General features: G+C 37.9%; 3 protein-coding genes across 3 annotated transcripts; 1 reads left to right on the top strand and 2 right to left on the bottom strand.

Annotated features, from left to right (window-relative positions):
• Positions 1 to 1,817: 1,817 nt before the first annotated feature.
• Positions 1,818 to 3,268, bottom strand: MELLADRAFT_70667 (uncharacterized protein; the record flags this gene model as incomplete). Its single annotated transcript, XM_007404319.1, has 3 exons — positions 1,818 to 2,660; positions 2,736 to 3,142; positions 3,204 to 3,268. The coding sequence occupies one exon, from the start codon at positions 2,642 to 2,644 to the stop codon at positions 2,318 to 2,320; it is 327 nt and encodes a 108-aa protein (XP_007404381.1).
• Positions 3,269 to 9,895: 6,627 nt separating this feature from the next.
• On the bottom strand, positions 9,896 to 12,031 carry MELLADRAFT_115097 (uncharacterized protein; the record flags this gene model as incomplete). Its single annotated transcript, XM_007404318.1, has 9 exons — positions 9,896 to 10,262; positions 10,353 to 10,545; positions 10,625 to 10,701; positions 10,805 to 10,896; positions 11,024 to 11,093; positions 11,238 to 11,323; positions 11,427 to 11,497; positions 11,573 to 11,587; positions 11,736 to 12,031. The coding sequence occupies 9 exons, from the start codon at positions 12,029 to 12,031 to the stop codon at positions 10,179 to 10,181; spliced, it is 984 nt and encodes a 327-aa protein (XP_007404380.1).
• A 1,083-nt stretch (positions 12,032 to 13,114) lies between these two features.
• MELLADRAFT_32725 (family 47 glycoside hydrolase) lies at positions 13,115 to 15,342 on the top strand (the record flags this gene model as incomplete). The annotated part of the gene is made up of 11 exons (XM_007404618.1): positions 13,115 to 13,215; positions 13,283 to 13,526; positions 13,607 to 13,701; positions 13,793 to 13,877; positions 13,940 to 13,998; positions 14,063 to 14,081; positions 14,147 to 14,343; positions 14,437 to 14,712; positions 14,806 to 14,901; positions 14,973 to 15,108; positions 15,208 to 15,342. Coding segments are annotated over 11 exons (1,443 nt in total), but the record flags the coding sequence as incomplete, so codon positions are not given.
• Positions 15,343 to 22,259: the final 6,917 nt, after the last annotated feature.

Here is a 22,259-nt window from a genome sequence, read left to right as displayed (position 1 = left end):
TTGAATCCACCAGTCTTGGCATGAGGGACTGACCCCTAAAGGTGTGTTTTTGGCTGGCGGGGTAAGGATTTGTTGGCTGAGAGGATCTTGCTTTCCTCTTTTTTTGCAAGCACACCAAGGAACATGATACACTTCCACACCCAGACATGCACTGAGACTCCCTACATATTGTAGAAGTGAATTCATTGCCATCCACTGTCCCCTTCTCAAGCTACAGATAAAATAATTTGCAAAACTCTCACATGTGGGTCTGCTAAGTCAAGGAACCCATTTCCATGGTAGAGCTAATGGATGACTATACATTTGGGCCATAGTCAGGCTTCAGCCACTTAAATCAATCATCTTATTTTGACCTACTCCAATATCTCTAGACCAACCAAAGTTCAAATCAATTTTTTCAATGAACTTTGTAGAAAATTCCTGAGAAAAGAGCCTGGAAAGTGCCTGTTGAGGTGTGTGACATAAATTCCAACTTTTTTTATAAAAACTTCTGGTGAAAAAGGCTAATTCCAACCTTTTTTTTTCACTAACATATGAGTATTGTGAAAAATGGTGTTTGAGAGCTCAAAAAGCAAAAAATATTCTGGGGAAGGTTGAAAGTTGGTTTTTGATGGTAGAATTCATTGACACAAAAATGTCTTGAAAAATCTAGACATAAAGAGAAGAGAGTAATTTGAGAGGTCAAAGTCATTTATTTGATACAACACTGATTTTTGAACAAGTAAAGGATTGAAATAAGATAATTTAAATAATTGAGACAAATTCATATCCAATTTCATTTCATGCTCAACTTCAAGGTTTTGAAGAGTTACTATTCCATTTCAGATGTACCAAAAAACCAATTGTCCTACACAAAGTTGATTCTGGAACTTTTCCACAAATTTTCCAGAACTGCCCCAGAACACAGATTTGACTGTGTTCTGGACTCCTGGACTTGTGAAAAACAGTACATGTTTGAATGCCCTTTTGCCCAGGGTGCAGAAGCATTCTGGCTTTCTGAAAAATGTTCTGGAAATTTTGTGGAAAAGTTCCAGAATCAACTTTGTGTAGTATAAATGAAATTGATCTTTGGATTTACTTCACAAACCTATTATATACTCAACCTCTCAACTTTTTCTTTCAATTCATTCTTATATCAAACAAATGAAGAAAAAAACCCAATTCCAAAGAACCCTCATGAAACCTTATCATCCAAAGAAAAATCACAAGTCTGTAAATAGTAGTAATACTAGTAGTAGAGATAGTAGAGATAGTAGAGATAGTAGAGTAGTACTAATAATAGAGAATAATAGTAATAGTCAAAAGAAACCAAACCAAACAACAATCAACTTGAATATTTTCTTTTCTTATTATTTTTTTTCTTCCCTTTTCTTTTTCTTTCTTTTCTGTTTCTTCCCTTCTCTTCCCTTCCCTTCCCTTTTCTTATCCTTTTCTTATCCTTATCCTTTCCTTATCCTTTCCTTTTCTTTTCTTCAATCCAATCCAATTCAAGAACCAATTCAAGAACCAAATCCAAATCCAAATCCAAAGAAGAATTAATAAATAATCAAAAATTATATCACCTAAAAAAAAGAAAAAAACCAAGTTTTTTTTTTATAGTAAATCACTTTATAATTAAGAATTAAGAAAAAACAAAAAAACAAAAAAAAACGACCAATAAAAAGAAAACAAAATAAGTCTTGATGAATTGATGAATGACCAAAACACCATTTTATATACAAAATGAAAATAAAAGAGTAAAAAAGACTGAAACACTTTGGGCGTAACAAAAAAACCCATAAATCTATCAACAAAAAAGAAAAAGTCATAATTTTTTTAATTGGTTTTAATAGGGTTTTTAAATTTCTTTAGTTTATCAATCAATCGATTTGATCCAAATAAATTCATATAAAAAAACATAAAGAGAAAAAATTCTTTAAAAGTAAAAAAAGTAAATAATTGTTGTAAAAAAAAAACGAATGAAATAGCGATTGAAGTAAAACACACACACAGTCACACACACACAGAAAAAAAAAAGGGAAAAAAGAGAAAAAACCTTGAAAAAGTTGTAAAAAGTTTTCCTTCATTCTGTTCCATGATGAAAAAAAACAAAAACGCTCTCAAGAAGATTAATCCAACAAAAAAAAAAGAAAAAAGATTTTAAAAAAAAAGGCAACTGATTTGAAATGATCCTTTAAGTAAATTTTCTTTGGACGGTAGTAGAAACTCATCAAGATTTCCACACCAAAGCAAAAAAAACAAATCATCATCATCAACCTAAAAAGATTTCAAGTTCTACTTAAAAAAAAAGAAAAATGGAAAACCAGCTCTTCAAGACTCAAAACCCATGAAAATCATTATACTGAGATTCTCCATTCATAACACTCAAAGTACGTTGAGCTCGATCTTCTTTGATCCCATTCTCTTGATGATGATGAGTATTAGTATTGTTAGTAGTAGGCACAGGAGCAGGTGATTGAGCAGCACTACCCAACGAATCAGGATGAGAAAGAGCAAAGTAAGATTGTTGTAAGTTAGGTTGAGTAGGTGTACCAGATCGATCTTCTTGATGATTGTACTCTTCAACTCCTTCATAGGGGTTCTTGAGTTTTCCTGATGGTTCTCTCATCAACGTAGCTTGCTTTGGGTCTTGTTGATACATCATCGCTTCATTTGGGTAACTAATTCAAACAAACACAAAACGATTGAGTGTTTTTGAGCCAAGGAAAGAGTCAAATGGGGAAATGATGACTTACACTGGACGAGAAGGTGGTGAATTATTATAATGGGTATTATAACCCTGAGCCACAGCGTTTCCATACCCACCAGTAGCCACCGCATTCCCATACCCACCCGTTTCCACTTCATTTCCATATCCTCCAGGGCCCAGCTCAGCACCATAACCTCCTTGAGGTGGATAATTAGCAAATTGAGAAGACAGAGCAGGTGGATGAGGAGGAAAATGATTAGTAGGTGGTGAATAATTCACAATTTGTCCCGGTTGAAAACTTTGGGCAGGTAATGAAGGCGCTCCAAAGTGTCGTTCTAGAATCGATGGTGGTCTTGGTCTACTTCTATCAGTGTTGGATCGATTCAAGGTGCCTTCTCCTCCATTTAACTCATTATTATAATCACCCTCAGTACCATATTTATCATTCAAGAACTATACATCATTCAAAATCATATAAAGTTAAGTTGAGTCGTTTGCGAGAATCGAATATGAGAGTCACTTACAGGGTTATCATCATAATCTGTCATCATCCTTGCCTTCTTCTTCTTCAAAAACATTCCCACAAACCCAGCCAAGATAACCGCCCCAATCAAAGCCCCCACAACGATACCCATAATCGTTCCCACACTCGTGCCCGTACCATCATCATTCGATCCAGAAGAAGGAGTACTACCAGCCGTATGACCAGCCGAGAGTGTAGCAGCAGGTCTAGGCGCATACAAGGTTTGAGTGACAACTGCACCAGCTTGATTGGTTTGAGTGACCACCGAAGCTGGACCCGGTGTAGCCAGAGACGGATGGACCAAACTGACATTCGTAGGCGTTTGACCGACCGGATTGATCACCGTCTTATTCGTATCTGAAGCCTTAGGAGCTTGAGAGGCTAGTGCAGGTAATGCTGATTGAGTCAAGTTATCTGCAGTGGATAAGGATAGCACCGGAGTTGAATTGGTTGTATCGGGAGTAGTCGAACTGGATTTATCGGTCGGATTCTTGGTCGTGGTGGTGGTCGTTCCGAGATTGTTGTTGTTGTTGTTGTTGTTAGTGTTGGTAGTAGACTTATCGGTGCTTACATCGTTAGTGGTAGTAGTCGGATTAGTTGTAGTTCCAGAGCTTGGATTGTTAGTGTTACCCGAGTTAGTAGTTGCTGGAGTAGTAGTAGTAGTAGTAGTACCAGGAGTAGTAGTCGGAGTCGTACTAGCAGCGTTGTTCGATGGGGTATTACTGGTGGTAGGAGTGTTTGAGTTGGTGGTAGCAGAGTTAGTAGTAGGTGGGGTATTGGTGCTTGTGGTGGGAGAGATGACGGTGATTTGACGTTTGTTGAGGAATGAGTTGGTGATAAGATGATGATGTTGATGATCGTTTCGTTTGTTGAAAGTGAAGAGTTGATTATGTTCGATTTGTAACATTTCGTTCGATTGATGATGTGATTTGATTTGATTAGAGTTGATAAAGTTAGAAATGAGTGAGTGATTGATTGATTGGTTAAGAGTGTTGTAGTAAATGGATGATGTGAGTTGGTTCGAATAATAATAAAATAAAAGAAGAAACAGATTGGTAAACGATTAACGATTCGATTTACCAAAAAGTGTTTTTTATTTTTTTATTTTAATTTAATTTTTAATAGTTCAAGTGAAAGTGTGAGTGAGAATGAAAGTGAAAGTGAAAATGGAAATCGAAATGGAAGCTAAACAAAATTTTGAATTGTAGAAGTTGATTCGATTTTAAATTTTAAATTCCAAACTTCAATACACTCAATCAAAACTACTAAAACTATAAAAAATCAAAACAAGTACACTCAATACATCTTTGGAATTGGAATTTAAATAAAAAATCAAAAGACCCATTACTTAACTTATGTACCTAACTCATTTCTCTTGACGTCATATGTACCATCAAACCCATCCAATCTTTCTCTGAAATTCATCTGTTTCCAATCTTTCAAGAAAAAAGAATATCTCATTCCAACAAATCAGTTCATGATCTCATAAAACATCGGATTAATAAGTTCTTCACCACCACCCAAGCAACAAAAAGTTTTCCAATTCCAACCTATGAAAATTTACCCAACATCTCCTCTCTGCTCTTTTATCACGATACATGCACAAAAAGAAAACTCTATTCAAGGTTACATCTAGATTTCCATCTTTTCCGTCCGTTGCCTACCGCTACCCCAGCATACATAAAGCTTTTTTTCAATCCCAGGTGTTAAACCTTTAATCAAAACTTTAGATCATCAATTCATCTTACTTACAAATCATCCAATTCCGTAGCCCGATAAACCTTTTATACAACATCCAAAAACCAAAAAAAATTATAACCAAAGTCAAATGGAGAACTTTTTTTGAAAAGACAAAAAAAATCAAAGCAAAAGAAAACAACAAGATTAGGTGGTGTCAAACTAGGAAAAGTTGAAGTTTTCAAAATAAAAATTTTGAACCGTGTAATTAAATACATGTGATACAGTTTCAACTGTGTATTTACAGTTTCAACTTTGTATGTATTTGGAGGGTGGCCTCCCTCGGGCTTCACCATTTGTGAAGAAACAAAAAAGGGCTGATGCCCCCATCCTTAATAAATCAACATCTACACAGAACACTGGGGCAGGGTAAAGCGCGTTGGGACAGGTCTCTTGAGGCCGTGTTTGTAAGTACTTCCATAGATGGCCATCTCTTCCAAGTCTCAACGCTAAAGAGCTCTAATGAACTATTACGTACCATCCCCTGAGGGATGCTTTCCATCAGAACCTCTACCTCCAATTTATGGCTACAACCCCGATCCTCCCTCTAATGACCACCAAACTGGACCACCACAACATTTTCCCCAATTTGATCACGGGTTTGAACCGTTTGATCACATGTCTGGTCCAATGCCGCAAACGCCCTTTATTTTCCACGGATCTTCAGATGGAAATTTTGGAGGATTCCCTCAAAGTCATCACATCAGCACTCCCCCTGCATCAGCAATTGCCCACGGAAATTCTGCCGTCCAAGATCAGCCTCATTACCCCAATCAACCACCGCCTAACCAGCCCGGTAGCATGAATACTCAGCCAACGACTTATACGTCCCCATCACCTGTCCTAGTCAAAGGTAAAAGAGTACGCAAGCCAAAGGCCAATAAGACCAATTCAGCAGTGCAGGATACCGCCACGTTAAAATCTCCTAATTGCACGCCGACCAACTCAAAAGACAATTTTCACCGCCACTGGGCAAGACATAAGAATTTGAATGGCGAATCGGCTAGCGATATCTTAATCCAATGGGTCCTCATCCCCGGTAATTACAACAGATGGCGCGAAAAGGGTTCCAAGAAGAATGTGATAGCCAAAGATATCTCGCAATTCTTGATTCAAAATGGAATCTTTGGGCGCGATGGAAATTCAGTGGTTCAACAAGTTTGTCACTATCGTATTGGAAGTAGCGAAACGTGTATACTAATGTAGTTTCAAAATTTAGATGCACTCGTTAGAGGATAGGTATTGAGAAGCTCTAGAGAGGACCAAGCAAACTGGCGGGGGACTAATTGGAATCTCAGGAGAGAAATCATTCTCCGGTATGTATATCTTGTTGAATTTGAACCGATACTGTGGCTCACATCTTGTATATATAGACCAAATCGAGGGGATATGCCCATCATTCTACGAACTGGACCAAATCATGGGTGATCGACCATCAGCCATGCCCTTTGATGAGATAGACCTCGTGGACGACATAAACAAGAATGATATCCGCGATGCTTTCCAGCTCCGTACGGCCAATCAAGACGTCTTAGATGTGGAACAAAACATCGACAACCCAGATTTTAGTGACCTCTTTGACCCATCTGATACCAATGATGATTCATTCAACCTACCAGCCCCTCTACAACGCGATAACCTGATGGCGGCCATCCAAAATGCAGATCAACCAAAAGTCACCCAATCCCGAAAGCATCGCCGCGAGTCTACCGATAGCATCAAAGAAGATTCCTTCGATTCACACAGCGACGTTATAGTCAAAAAGCGACGGCCATCAGGCTCTTTTTTAAAATCAATTGGCTTTAGGGCTCAATCGCCAAGCAAGTCTGTACTCAAGATCAACACATCTGAAGCACGTGAAAAGGCGGATGAAAATTATGAACAACGCGAACGAGCTATTCAAGCTCATTCCAAGACGGCTATTGGAACACTTAAGATTGGCCAAGAGATGTCTAGTTCAATGAAAACTATCTCATCTGCCATCACGAATTTGGCAAACCCCAAACCCCCACCACGTGACAAAATCGCCAAGACGCGCGAGAAGATGCAGTTGCGCCGTGAGAAGTGGGAGCTTCAGTTGTTAATTCACAAGCAGAAATCTGAGAATGATTATCGTGATCTTGAGCTAACTACTAAGACTATACGTGAATTGATGGAGACGGGAATGTCCTCCACAGAAGCTACCAACTTGGCAGAGCGTCTGATTGAAAACCAAAAACAAAGTAAGTCAACCTTTGTCTTGAATCGGATTGAGATCACTGATTGATCTGTGACTTTTTTGAACATCGGTCAGAGTCTAGACCTGATTTAGATGCTTTAATGGATTATGACAGCAACAACAGTGATAGTGATTGAGCCGAGGAGCTTGTCAGCTTGTCATGTACAATCCCCAACTTCTAAGCAAAATCGAAAATTTGCTAACGAGTATTTTCCTTTCAATATAAACGTATTCGATTATCCTTAAACAATCGATTCTATGACTACTGAAATATGATGTTATGAAAAATTTTATCCTGTGTGCTTTGATGGTTGTACCTCTCCTTTTTTCTCGTGATAAGGTTGGATTTGTGGGTCTCAAATACCAGCAAAAACATGATTGTATCATCTCTCAAAAATGAAGTAATGAAATTACCAATGCTACGCTCAAATATAAAACCTTGCATTTATAATCGATCATGTTTTGATGTTGAAAACCAAATGATTTCAAAATTGATCGCTTATTTAGCAAATATGAGTAACTCTGTTCGAGTTACTTCACCAGGTAGATAGTGACATCGATCCACAACCAAGGATGAAAAAGCGAACAAAATCATTGATTTCTTTTCATTGATATGTAATTACAATTAATAACAACTAATGATACAATTGTTGGAATTGAGTGAATAGAGCTGCACGAGTGTCATCTGATTCTATGACATCATCATCAATAGCTTCGGATCCGCCATCATCACCTTCATCAAAATCAAAACCATCGTGTCCTAAATCTTGAAGGATTTGAGAATCTTGGACATCGATCAGGAAGTTGTGTAGAACTACTGTGGCACTCAAAAAATAGTTAAGTCGCTTTGCTGATCGAACACCTTTCGGTACCACTCGACACTGTCTCACAAACTGCCACCGAGCCTTCCACAGTAAGATTGTGTGCTCAATCACATATCGAAGTTTGCTGAGCGCATTGTTGAAGTGGTTTTGGGCTGCTGGAAGGGGTATATGTCGAGGCTTTTTGAAATTTGAAACTAAATTTTTCCTTGAAGGGTAACCTGAATCGCCCAGCAGATATTCACCTTCGCCGAAGAAATGTTGAGGGCTCCTTGAGAGCTGTTCAGAAAGAGATTCATCAGCCTTAATGGTGTACATGATTGAGTTGAATACACTTGCCTTTGAATTACGAAAAACTCGTGAGTCATGGGCACTTCCGCACCACCCATGAGTCGCGTAGATGATCCGTTTGCGATGATCACAAACAAGCATTGAATTCAATGCATACGTTGATTTTCAAGTTCGGTAATCCTCAATGTTTTTCTCAGGACCTGTAGCAAGAGTAACCAGTGTCCCATCTATGACACCAACACATCCTTTAAAAAAACTATGCCGCCCAAACGCCTTTTTGATTTTGCTGCGTTCTGTCTGGTCGGGCCATCGATAAAAGCGATCCTTCAACGAAAGGATTGCTATAACACATTGAGTTGTATAATTATAAATACTACCTTCTACGAGAATTGAGAAGTGAGGTTAGCAATTGCCGTTGGACAAAGGGAATGGAAAGTAAAATTTACTTACCTGATATACCAAAACCCAGGGCAAGCATCCTAGGACTAGCACCATTTCCAGTCAACCCGAGATACGCCAGAGCGACCAAGAGTTGCCACTCAGGTGGGGCCTGTGGCGAGCTGGGAGATCTGTTCTGAAAGATGTGATGCCCGCCAATCATGTGAAGTAACTTCACAAAAGTTTCCTTTTGCATCCTTGCCTAAGAAATCAACATATGACTTTGATCACATCAATCATCAAGACCCGAGTTTGAGATACCGAAGAAATACCAACCAGGTGCCTAAACACGGAGCTTCGCTCATTGAAGAGGAGGGCAAAGCGTCCATCGGGTGGTCCTCGTGCAGGTGGCCCTTGTGGTACTAGATAGCGTTGGGTTTGAGCCGCGTGTAGCTGACCAAGTAAGTCTTCAACTTCTTCTTGATGCCAGAGTTGAAAAAGAAATACGAGCTGGTTGTCTGAATCATTAAATGTGTTTTCTAGCCATTGCATTGCTAAGCTGAAAACAGTCATTATGATGCAGGAGACTGTGAGAACACGAGATGATTTGATATGTAAGCAGACAGCCAGTTGTGCAATCGAAGACCCCGCCATCGCATGAGAAAATGTTGATAGGCTGGACCGGAGGGGGAATGTAATCGTTGGATCATTATCATCAAGAGCATCCAGGGCGGTGCGAATTTCTGATACAACGGTTTGGCGACGAGTGATTCGAGGCATATCACATCGAGGAGAGGTGGTTGCTGGCGCGTTTCCCGGTGTAGGTGTTGATTTATTAAGGATGGGGGCATCAGCCCTTTTTTGTTTCTTCACAAATGGTGAAGCCCGAGGGAGGCCACCCTCCAAATACATACAAAGTTGAAACTGTAAATACACAGTTGAAACTGTATCACATGTATTTAATTACACGGTTCAAAATTTTTATTTTGAAAACTTCAACTTTTCCTAGTTTGACACCACCTATTGTGTAAGGAAAAATGAATCAAGTTTTCAAAGTTGTAGATTATAGGTTTCAATAAATCCACAAAACAAGTTAAGTTAATCAAAACAAACAAATCATTCTCTAATTTTCTTCTTTTCCTTTTCCCAAACATCTCTTCAAACCTCTTCCAAAATCGATTTCTTTCTTCACCCCATCAATTCAAAGGTAAATCAGATCGATCAAGTCAAATCATCATCATCATCATCATCATCAAAGCAGAAATCAATTCCAAATCTTTCTTCATGAAAGTTAAATAAAAATACAAGCAACCTTCATACGTGTATGAAACAATATAAATATATATCAAAAGACATGCATGCATGTGGGTTGGTTCTGAGGTTTACAAAAAAACCAACGAAAACCAAATCTAATTTATAACGACCAAACATTCTAAAAAACCTTATACAGATCCAAAGAGTTGATGATCAACTTGATCAAATTCAAACTTTTACAATCAATTCATTGAGTTGGTTTGGTGGTTATGATTTCCATCTAGAATCGTTTACTACATATTTGACAATCTTTAGCACATCCTTGGACTTCAAATTTCCAATTTCCAATACCTACCAAACCCCATACCCCCAAAAAACCAATCAAAAAAAGAACCATCAGCTTCCAAACAAACCAAAAAAAAACAAAAAAGGAATACAAACTTCTTCATGATTAGCAGTTTCTTCCTTCCAAACAGGTTCAAGTCCAAGTCCCGAATCCCCCAAATCCTTTCTCTCATTCTCCACCCATTCTTCTGCACTTCTATAAGGAGTATCGATCACCACATTCGTCACAAGTGATAAAGTCAAGACTCTTAATCCTACATGTCTTGCTGCGATCACTTCTGGTACTGTCCTATATCCAAACCAAACCACAAGAATCAAACCTATTTGTTGATTTTTTGAGGTGATAGAAAAGAGGTAAAGGGTCTTACGACATTCCTACTACATCTGCTCCTGTACTTTTTATGAATCTTCCTTCTGCTCTTGTTTCGTACGTTGGACCTGAAACCTACATACACACACAAAAAACCGTTTCATTGATAATAAGTTGTAGGTTTTTTTGTCAGGTTTATTTATGTAAGTTATTTAAATATAAAGAGTAAAGTGTTTACCCATGCATAAATTCCTTCGACCACATCACCTTTTTTTAATCCGATTTCAGGTAATGATCTAAACACCGATTTCCTAAGCTCGAAATCATAAGCTTTTTTTGGTGATAAAATAGAAAAGAAAGACGGTTTTGAGTTTATGATCGCAATGAGAATTCTCGTTGTTGGGTTTAAGAATCAAGAATCGGGTTTGAAGAGTTTTTGAATGGTTGGGAAACTTACCATCTGACATGGGAGGGAAACGAGGACCGAGTGTGTCTATGTTAGGTCCGATTAAAGGGTTCCAAGATGTCTATGGAAAAAGCCAAAAAACATGATCAATCAAAAAATCAATCAATTCACAAAATCAAACATCAAGGTTGGAGATATGTATATTAGGAAATCTAAAACTGATCAACGAATTAAAGAGAACACAAAATAGGTTGAATCAACTTACAAGTGAAGGTAATGCAAGATGATCATAAAGTGTAATAATTTGTCCTACTTTTAAATTCGGATTAACTGCTCCTGCTGCATTGGTCACTAAACCCGCCACAAAAAAAAGGCAAAAAAGGAGAAAAAAAAGCAAAAAAGACTTAAGTTGAGGTGAAAGAGATGAATGAGGATTTATTGAACTCAAACTTACGAATCACTGCTTCACAACCTAATAATTTGAAGATCCTGACGGCAAAGATGACATCTAGTAGTGGATAACCTCTATTCAAAATAAGAAAAGGTTAAGTTTTTTGATGATTCTTTTAGGCTTTTGGGTTACAGATCATGATGACTTACTCGTAACAATGGAATCTTCATTCCAACCAACCAAAAAATAAAAACATAACTCATTAGTGAAAGTTAAACGAAAACCTCAAATATGCATTAGAAAAATCAAGTTTTTATTTCATTTTGAAAGTGTGAAATTAGAAGAAAAGAATAATCAAGACTGCATAAGTACCTTCCAGTTTGACAAACCACCTGAACATCACCCAATTTCCCAAACGTTAAACCTTTAGACTCATGACCCTTAACGACCGAATTAGTAAAAACTTTAGGCCATTGATCGATTTCTTCATATTTCAAGGTGATCGGATCAGACAAGTTGGTTGATAAATTGTTTAAACCTGATCCACAAACTATTCCGATCTTAGGTAATGATTGGGTGTTGGTTAGTTTTGATTTGATGGATTGGTAGGATTTGGTTAGACGTGGATCGGTGGCTTCGTAGGCGGTTATGGGTTGGGTTGGTTTCATTTTTGGTTTGAATGGTCTCGAAGTCTTTGGTTTTTCTTGATCACAACTCGAATCTTACTGCAGAATCTTTGAAGCTGGTGAGGTCACTGGTGGCGTTCTGTGTGAATGGCCAAGTTGAGTTTTAAGTGATTTGGTTAAGTACAATCTGTCAAACTTCTGTCACTGGTTCATGAACTTGATACACATCTTCATTCTCAAAATCATGAACTCTAAAACCGATGAGTGATCTGATAGCTTGCTGCGTTATATCAGATTGTAGAGTGACTTTGTTGAGTCTTAATTCAGAAATGTAAAAGAATCACTTCGATCGTCTCAACTACCAATTAGTTTCAACTGAGTCGAGCCGCCGCCAAGAGTAACGGTGAATTTTAAGCCACCGAAATTCGAATTCGAATTGACAGACGAAATCGGTTGAGAAGTTGAAAAAAGTGATTTGGTCACCAAGGTTCCAAGATCGATCGATTCCTTTATCTTCCAATTTCAACCATAAAAGTCATAGACTTGAATAAGACTTCAAGAAAGAAGAACTAAAACTAGTGAGATTTAAAGAAATTTCTGGAAACCGATCAATCAATCAAGTATCATCATCATTACAAGAAATCATATTAAACTTTGTCAATTTGGATACATACCTAGAGTGACCGAACCGATGAGTTATCAAGATGGAATCTCATCACCAACAGTACGAAGACGAGTTTCGAATCCGAGTCTTTCACTCAAACCATCACTAATTGAAAAACGAAGTGGTCAATACAATTCAACCAAACCAAAGGCCAATCAATCAACTAGAAGATCTTTAGCAATTGGATTTTTGTTCATCTTGATCAGTTCGATCTTAACTTTAACTTATCTTAGGAACCATTTCTTAATTCGAAAACCTTATACACCATCTCAACATGATTCTGGAAATACTTTTCATCGGTATGCTTTACCTGATGGACCTTGGGAAGGTGAACCGAGAAGAGCGGTGATTGAGGCTATCAAGGTTAGCATTTTATCATTTGACTTCATAAGTTGGAGCTGGTCACTATTTCTGATCATATGATTGATGTTCAACTGTGATTTGATTCCCTTTCTTAGGAATCCTGGTCTGCGTACGCAAACAGTCAAGCATGGGGATCTGATGATTTTTATGTACTGACGGGTACAGGTGGTAACTTGACAAGATCAGGTTCAATAGGATAGTAAGTCATACCCAAGCCACTTTTAGTTTTCGTTTTCCAGAGTACTAATCAAACTTCTTTAAAATAGCTTTATAGTCGATGTACTGGATACCTTAATTCTTACCAAGGAAATGGATACCGAATATGCTAGAGCAAGAGAATATATTCAAAATGATTTACGATTCGATATCGATGGGGACTTTAATGCGTTTGAAACGACTATAAGAGTCTTGGGAGGACTTTTATCGGCTTATCATCTTACAGATCATGATCAACTTTATCTTGATAAAGCTATTGATCTAGGTACTCGACTCTTACCGATTTTCGATACCGTAAGTTGATTCATTAGAAGTGTTTAGATTTGGATGGGATCGAATTGATTTCGAGAGCTTTTTTTGGGGGGATATTTTAGCCTACTGGAATTCCTTATTCTTTTATCAATCTTAAAACTGGTCAAGCTAAAGCTGATCGAGATAATAATGGGTTTAGTAGTTTGGCAGAAGCGACGTGAGTCGATTCTTACTTTCTTTCCCTCTGAGAAATTGTAAACTCATACTTTTTACATTCATCTTTTTTTTGAACTGAATATCATTGATAGAACACTTCAATTGGAATTTAAGTATTTGGCAGAGTTGACTCAAGATCGAAGGTTTTGGGATGTGGCTGAAAAGGTCAGTCTATTCGTATCTTCAAGAGTTGAATAAAATTTGTGAATTCTGACATGTATATCTGATTGATCGAATAGGCAATGATGGCGATCAAATCAATTAAGAGTTACAATGGGCTTTTACCGATTTTAATTTCGTAAGAATTTTTCATCCTTCTAGATCAGATCAAATTGAAAATTGATTAAGAACTTTTCGTATAGACCGATGGATGGTTCTACTGTAAGTTTTATAGGTATTTCCATTTATATTCAGGGCTTCATGACTTATGATGATTCGATCGATAGTTTTTTCATATTCGAGTAGGATCAAGGGGAGATTCGTATTACGAGTATCTTATTAAACAATACCTTCAAACCAATCGTACTGAAACTGTTTATAGAGAGATGTATGATGTGGCTATGACTGGGATCAAAGAGGAATTGGTTAGAGAGACTGCTAGTGGATTGGTTTATACTGGTGAACTTCATCCATCAGGTCCGGGGTAACTGATAGGTTTTCTTTGAGATCGTTCAATGAACGAGTTGAGAAAACTAATCGATCGATTTTTTTTGGGGGTTTGGTTTGGTGGATCTAGAACTTATAAATTCGTACCTAAACAAGATCATCTGGTTTGTTTTCTTGGAGGTTCACTGATGCTTGGAGTCACTGAAGGACAACCGATCAATACCATTCCGAAAGAAATGAATGAAGATCAAAATGAAGATTGGGAGATTGGAAAAGAATTGATTAAGACTTGTGTGGATACTTATGAAAAGACTTTCACTGGACTTGCTCCGGAGATTGTAGAGTTTTCGGGTCAATCTAATGTGAATGGAATCCAAAGAGAATGGATGATTCCTCATTATCATAAGTAAGTTTGATTGATCTTATGATCATCTTGGATTTGATTTGATTTTGGTTTATGAATTGATTGTGGTTTTCTTTTGGTTTTCTTTGTCGTTAGATCTTCACCTCCACTTGATGCTAGGAATATATTAAGACCTGAAACAGTTGAATCGTTATTTTTAGCATGGAGATCAACTCATGATCCAATCTATCGGTAAATTTTTTCCCTTTCTTTCGATTTCATCCGACTTATTTTGATTGGATTGGATTCGGTTTGACAAATAGTGAATGGGGATGGCAAATCTTTAAAGCGTTTGATGAGTTTTGTCATTCTAAAGATCAGTTTGGTGGGTATCATTCTATACGTGATGTAGATTCGATTCCAATTAAAGTGGAAAACAAAATGGAAACCTTTTGGCTTGTAAGTCTCTTTTCTCTTCTTGTTTTTTTATTCTATCAATGGATTGATGGGTTGAGATTGGGTTTGAATTGATTGAATTGAATTTCTTTGATTTTCTAGGCTGAAACTTTAAAGTATCTTTTCTTATTGTTTTCAGAGGATTCGGTCTTACCTTTAGATCAATATGTTTTTAATACTGAAGCTCATTTGTTTCCTGTCTTTCAACCTACTGTGGTGGATGTAAATAGTACATGAATTCTTTTAATGAATTTGTAATGTATATATATGTTTTGGTTTTGGTTTATTAGTATTTTTAAATAGAATAGATTTGGAAACTTACTTGTTTGGGTGTGGGTGTGGGTGTATGGTTGGTATTGGGAAATTGGCTTATGGATTTTACCAGAGCAGGAGTGGAGTTTGGATTGCATGAACAAGAGTTAGTAAGGTATACTATTGAGAAGAAGATTGAGTATGGAGTAAAGAGGATTTGAGGATAGGATTCATTCTGTGAATTCATACCTTGATCATCTATTCTTGATCATGGATTCTTTCCGGCAATAAATGATATAAAGTATGAAATCAATCACTTTGAGTATGCGTAAGACGAGTTGATGATGATCACACAAGAAAAAATCAATCTATACTTATAAACCATCACATTGAGCTTGAGATGATTTTTTATATGTATTTATAGTACAGTTAACTACAAAAATGATGAGGTTTATAACTTTGGCCTACTGGTATGTGTACAGAGTAGGAAGATAACTTAATGATGAATCCAGAGGAGATGAAAATGATAAGAATGATCTGGATCTGAAACTAACCTGAAGATTTAATACGAGGTTTGGATTTGAGACAACTGATTGGAAAAGACTGATCAAGAGATTTGGAATGAGGTGTACTATTACCAATGCTCAGGAATTTTGAACAGATTGTTTAGATGGAGATTTTATTGGAATGAATTTGTGGTGGGAGGTCCTGATGGTTGGGTGGATATTATGCTTCTGAGGTTTGGTGAGCTTGGTATTGATGCTTGGAAGTTAAGGTCTTGCAGGGCAAAACAGTTTGGATAAGTCTGAAGAGACTTTGTAAGGCCAAATGTGAGGAAAGGATATGGTTATTAGATTTAGGATAAGGAAAGAAAGCATTTGACATACCTCACAAGATCATTGCTCAACAAAAAGAGAATGTGAAGTTAGAATGTTAAAGTGAAATATTGATTGAACTCATTGGTTGATAATTGTGGTGGTACTAAAGAGAAAGATATTTCAAGTTAACAAAGAATTAGATTTCAGTCAAAATTTCATTTTTGTAATTCAAAATATCATTTTGGTAATCCAACATACCATTTTTGTAACCCAAAAATGATGTGTTGGATCATTGTAATGAAACTGATGAAAAAAATTGTAGGAACAGAAAGAAGCAAGTAGAAAAATTTGATAGACCTCTTTTTATATTTTTACCATTTTTTTTGTCTTGTTGGGAAATCACTACAAGAAATCTGCCTGTATGTTCTATTCCAGAAAGAAAATATCACATTTGATGTAGTAAGGACCAGGCACAGTTTGGGCAAAAGGTTGTGTGTTGTTACTAAATTTTCTGCTTTGAAAGTGCTTTTTGACCTTGTGATTGGCAAGCATCAGCCAAATTTCCATGTAGAGCATGAGTGACATGCAACAGGATGTCACTGGCCTACCTATTCAATACCATCCTCAATGTTTACGATGCAAGTAAAACTGTGAATGCTGAGCTTGTGGCATGTTAACTTTTAAGTGGTACATGATAGTTTTGCTCAAACTCATCCCAATCCCTTTCTTGATATCTCTAAAGCCAACACACAAGATTTAACTTAGCAAACATTTTAGATTAGCCGTGTTCAAACCTAAACCGGTTGACACAAAAACCCGGTTACCCAGTTGCTTTTCTGGTGGTAACTTTGTGTATCCATTGACAGTTCTTGACAGCTTCCAGCCAAAAAGTCCACCGGGTCAACTGGGTTTTTTGAAACCTGGTCAGGTTTCAACGCAGCTATTATAGATACCTATAGGTTTATAACTGATTATCACCAAGGAGCCAAGAAAAGATGCAAGATTATTATAGGTGTCCTTATATTCCATAAGGACACCTTTCACAGAAATGCACTTTTCACCCGTAATGGATGTGCTTTCAAAACCCATACATCTTATTTTTCATTTGGGCTTGCAAAGCCTGTGGAAATCATCCTTGAGAGAAAGATGCACAAGTTAAATCACTTTCAAAAGTTCCAAAACCTAAATGTTAGTGTAGAAAACTGTCAAGCAACCCTGGGCCAGCACCGCAGGTGTTGCGTGCTGCGCTGCGGTTGCGTTGCGGTTTTTCTGACCGCACCGCACCGTAGAATCAATTTTCAGGTTGCGGCCTGACCCGCAGCGCAACAAGATCGCTCAGATTAGTGTTTTTTTTGGGCCGCAACAACATTTGTTGCGTTGCTGTCCCCAAAAACTTACAAATTGACGTTTTTTTGGCGCTGTTGCGCCTGTTGCGTTGCGCAACTGTTGAGGCGCAGCGCAGCCTAGCCTTGACTTTTGTCGTTGCGGTACTTCCCGCAACGCAGCGTCTGCTGCTTGTTGGTGTTGCGTGTTGCGGAGCAACGCATCAAAAAACGCGTGTGCTGTGGCGCGTTGTGTTGCTGGCACAGGGTTGTGTCAAGTCACAACAGATTTGTGAGGTCCTAAAATTGGACCTCACTAATTTGTTGCAATTGAGCAATGAGCAACTGGATCAAACCTGTGAGTTACATCAAAGCCCCATAGTATATATCTGCTTGATCACAAGCCTCACTGAAACTATGTGAGGCTTGAAGATAGGAACTTGTTTATCTCAACCAAACAATCTCTGGAAGTGGTTTATCAGCCGCCTTCAAGAAGATGGCATGAAAAACCAATCAAAAAAACTCCCTAACAATATGTTAGTAATAACAAAGACCATGAAACTGCGCCTGGGCCTTAGTGTCACTTGAACCATCATTTTTTGTAAGTCAGAAAGAATTCTTGTAAGTCAACATATCATTCTTTTGATTCAAAAAGCATTCCTGTAACTGGAAAGATGTTGTAGCTGACATCCCACACTGCAGCAAACACAAACATGTAGGTGCCAGAAACTAGCACCCAACTGATGTAGGCAATAGTTTTATGGCACCTAAATGTCAAAATCAACACAAAAAACAGTGCCTAGAAGTTTGGATTTAGGGTGTCATATATTATTGGCAATATCCTAAATCAATGTCAGTTTTACCCATCTGACAAGATACTCTTATAACTCCTTCAATCTGACTTGACCTGATTTTACTCATATGATGAGATATAAAGTTTACAAGTGCCTTGAAGGTTGCAGTTCTGATCTGATTAGATCAAAGCCAAGGAAGCTTGTCTAGAAATGACAGAGTACGCCTGAGGTCACAAGAGTACTTTGATCAGACAAAGCTTCTGGCTTGTCAACAACAACACAAATTTGAACTGACCTGAGGGCACAAGAGTACGTTGATCAGACAAAGCTTCTGGCTTGTTGGGTGCCTTATCAATACTCAATCCAACGGAGTTCCGCTTTCTGATTGTCTTGTTTTAGGAGGGCAGTCCATAGACATCTTCTACTAGTCTTTTCTTGGTAGATTATCCCCTTCATGCTCTGTATAACCCTTGGTGGGTTATAAGCTCTACAACGTACTCCCAAGCCAATTTTGCAATGCACATATCAGTAAGAATGCTGATGTCATAGAAATTGATAGCTTTATTGTCAGCATTCACAAGTAGGAAGGTGCACTTAAGATAATGTTTGTGGTAATGACACTTGAATGTGTGGATTATTCCAGCATCAAGGGGTTGAACATGAGCTATAAGATTTGACTGAAAGAAGTGGAGGCTGATGTTGGTGATTAGGTTGGATGGAACTGTATGACCAGCAAAATTTTTGAGTAACAAAAGAATCTTCCTTCCTTTGATTCAAAGTTCTTGATCCCAAGATGAAAGGCACATCTCAAAGGTGACAGATGTCATCCATGAGGAGGTGTTGTTTTAGTAATCAATGCCAAGTCGAGATGGGGTGTTCTTATTGAAGGCTTGAGGAGATTTCTGTCAACCAATGAAGGAAATGTTGTAAGAAATTGAAGATTACACACTTTACACTGTCAACCTGTTACAGAACCTTTATAAAGGTGTATATGAACACCTTAGCCTGGTGTTGATGAGACACAGGCAAGACAGAAATTAACGAGTTCTAGACTTGGAACTAACCTAAGAGGGTTAGAAGGGAGATTGTAAAGAAACACTAGTAGAAGAGAAAGACAAAGTAAACAAGTTATAAGAGAAAACAGAACAGAGTATAAAAGTGAAGTAAACTTTTAGCAAACTTAACATACAAGATTGAGGATTTGAGGAAAAATGTACTTGTCCCTTTAGAATCTGATTCCCCAATGGGGGAAAAAGATACTGCTGGCAGAGCTCAGGTATGGGGATTATAAGAAAAGACACACAGTGATACAAGAACACAGACACAAGAGAAATGAAACAGAACCCCAATACAAATGAACAGCCTCCCTCTGCCTAATCTGAATGCAGAAAGATTATTCTACCAACATCCTTTTAATCAACACTACCTGTGCCTTCTTCACTTTGATTGTTAGTAATTTAACCTGATTGGTCCAGAAGTATATCTTGAGACTTGAAGACTTGGAACCATCCTTCATGAATTTGTGAACTAAATTTGCCTGGATGGTTTTGAAACATGACCCAAGAACACATGTTTTCCAACAAATGTGACATTAATCAGTATCATCAGCATTTGTAATGCACACCACAGTCAAGTATGCCTTGCTTCCTTTGACCCCAGCAGTGCTGCTGGTTGCTAAGCCACTTTCAGGGGGCATCCTGCAGCAATATCAAAGAACAAAATCAGTACAAAAAATGGGGCAAGAGAATATAAAAGAAAAGACTGGACTTCTCATCTGTATTGTAGACATCAGCTGGTTCAGACTCAGCAGTAATTTCAAGGATTCCCCTTCCTTCTTGAACCGTCTCAGGTTTTGCTGAAGCAGCCTTGCTGTATCTGGGAGAGCAATGGAGCCTCCCTGAGGCAAGACATACAGGTTAGACGTAGTGTGTACAATTGGTTTCAGCATTCCAAAGCAGAAAGGCCTTTTGAAGCTATGTATTTCCAATGCGGATTATTCCAACCACACGTATCATCGAGCAAAAAATCAAGATGAGCTACTTTTTGACCAACTAGCAACCTTTCAGCACAAATTACCAGCTGCTCTCTGATTGTATTGAAGCATATTGAAATTGAAGAAAGCTAATTATGATCAGTAAGGATCACAATTTGATCTTGATAGGCTTTGTATTAGATCATGTCAACATCATTGACCTGGAATAATTGAGAAACAATGTTATTTCTGATAACATCTTGAAAGATGACAAATGATATCAATCAAAACTTTGATCTTGATAATTGTTTGATACTTTGATTGAATTGAACAATTGATTAGGGAATGATGATAGTCAGACATCAATCAATTCAGCTTCAAGGTAGATCTGTCTATCCGAACTCAGATTGATTAAGATAAAACACCAAAAGTGTAAGACAAACTAGACAGTAGTAACAAAGAGCACAAATGCTAATCTTTCTTATATAGCAATCAAAAGGACTCCAAATAAGTGTCTGAACATCAGAGTCACTGTTGGATTGTGCATCAGAGCATGCGGTATCAATGACACTCACCTTCCTTCTTTTTTTCCCCTGCACGTCTTGAACCTCTTGACCTTGCGTCAAGAATCAAGATAAGGTCTTTCAAAATCACTGATAGGCCTTGTTTCTTGTGCTTCCCTATCTCTTTTGTTGTTTACCCAACATTCTAAATTGGTATCATTTTTGTCACACAACACTCTTATTAGGATGAAACATGTTTGAAGAAGCCATCTTCCCAATTTAGACAGCGCTCTTTGAGAGCTGTCTGTACAGATGTGTATGAAATTCTGCACTTACACTTCCACACCAAGTTTTTCTGTGCTTCGCGCAGGCTCCGATTCTTTGGTGTCTTTCTTTAAACAAGTCTATCCACCCATTGGTAATACTGAGCCATTCAGAGCTGTTGATGTTCTTGAGTTGTGCAAAGGCTTTCCATTTTTGAACAATTTGATCACCATCAATAAACCAACCAATGTTTTTGCATTCTCAGATCCAAGTAACAAGCAACACTTCAATCTTAGGAAATTTAACATTGGCAATCTGTTTGGTTTGACTACTGACAGTTAAGGATCTATCTTGAATCTTTGCTTTGTCTTTGACCAATTGACTGATTTTTGGCTGGTTGGGGTACAGAACAGAGAAATGCCAAGAGGTTGCTGTTTGGCTTTTACTGTTGGTGTGGTACCATTCAATGACTTCAACCCACTGGTTGTAAGTAATACTCTGCTTGGCAGATGATTTCTTATGGTAGGTTCTTTTAGATCAGTACTGAGAGGGAAGTGTGAGGTTTCTTTCCATATTTGAGGGAATCTTTTAAGTCATTGTTTTTGCGCTTTTTTTGTCAGTCATCTTTTTCTCAGCAGCTGCGGTGAGATCAGATTGATAAGAGCAAATGAAAGATTGGAGGGAATCAAATTGATCTGATTGAAGTTCATAGGGAAGATTATTGTCAAGATTGAGAAATATGTTGATGAGAAGTTGTTCTGTGATTATGTTTCCACCGTTATTGAGCCAGTGATACTCCTCTTTAGACAGAGCTTGTCTAGATTCTTGAAGGGATCCGAGCCAGTGTCTATGTTCTTGAGACTCTTTCTTGAGAATACCCAGTCTTTTCTCAAGTAGTTGTAGTTTGTGCTCCTTGGAAGTGACATGTGGTGGTAAACAGCAGGTTTGAGGGCTGAAGCTGTGAGATACATGATCTTTCCAATCCGTGTGACATGGATTGGATTAGAGTTTTTGAATGAAAGAGCAATAACACCAAGAGAGGGTTCAGGCGTTAAAGTGGGCATGATCCTAATTGAGTTGAACTATGAGGAATCGGAAGAAGACATACACTTGTATGTACAGCTGCCCCAATCATAATTTTGCTTCCAGAGCCCCGGGGCTCTGTGCATTACAGCCTCCAATATCCGGGTTTTTTTTGTCAAAACTCTATGCATTATTCAATTATGCAA

Source organism: Melampsora larici-populina, assembly GCF_000204055.1.
Source record: "Melampsora larici-populina 98AG31 unplaced genomic scaffold MELLAscaffold_2, whole genome shotgun sequence".
NCBI lineage: Eukaryota > Fungi > Basidiomycota > Pucciniomycetes > Pucciniales > Melampsoraceae > Melampsora > Melampsora laricis-populina.
This window is presented reverse-complemented; position numbering and strand designations above follow the sequence as displayed.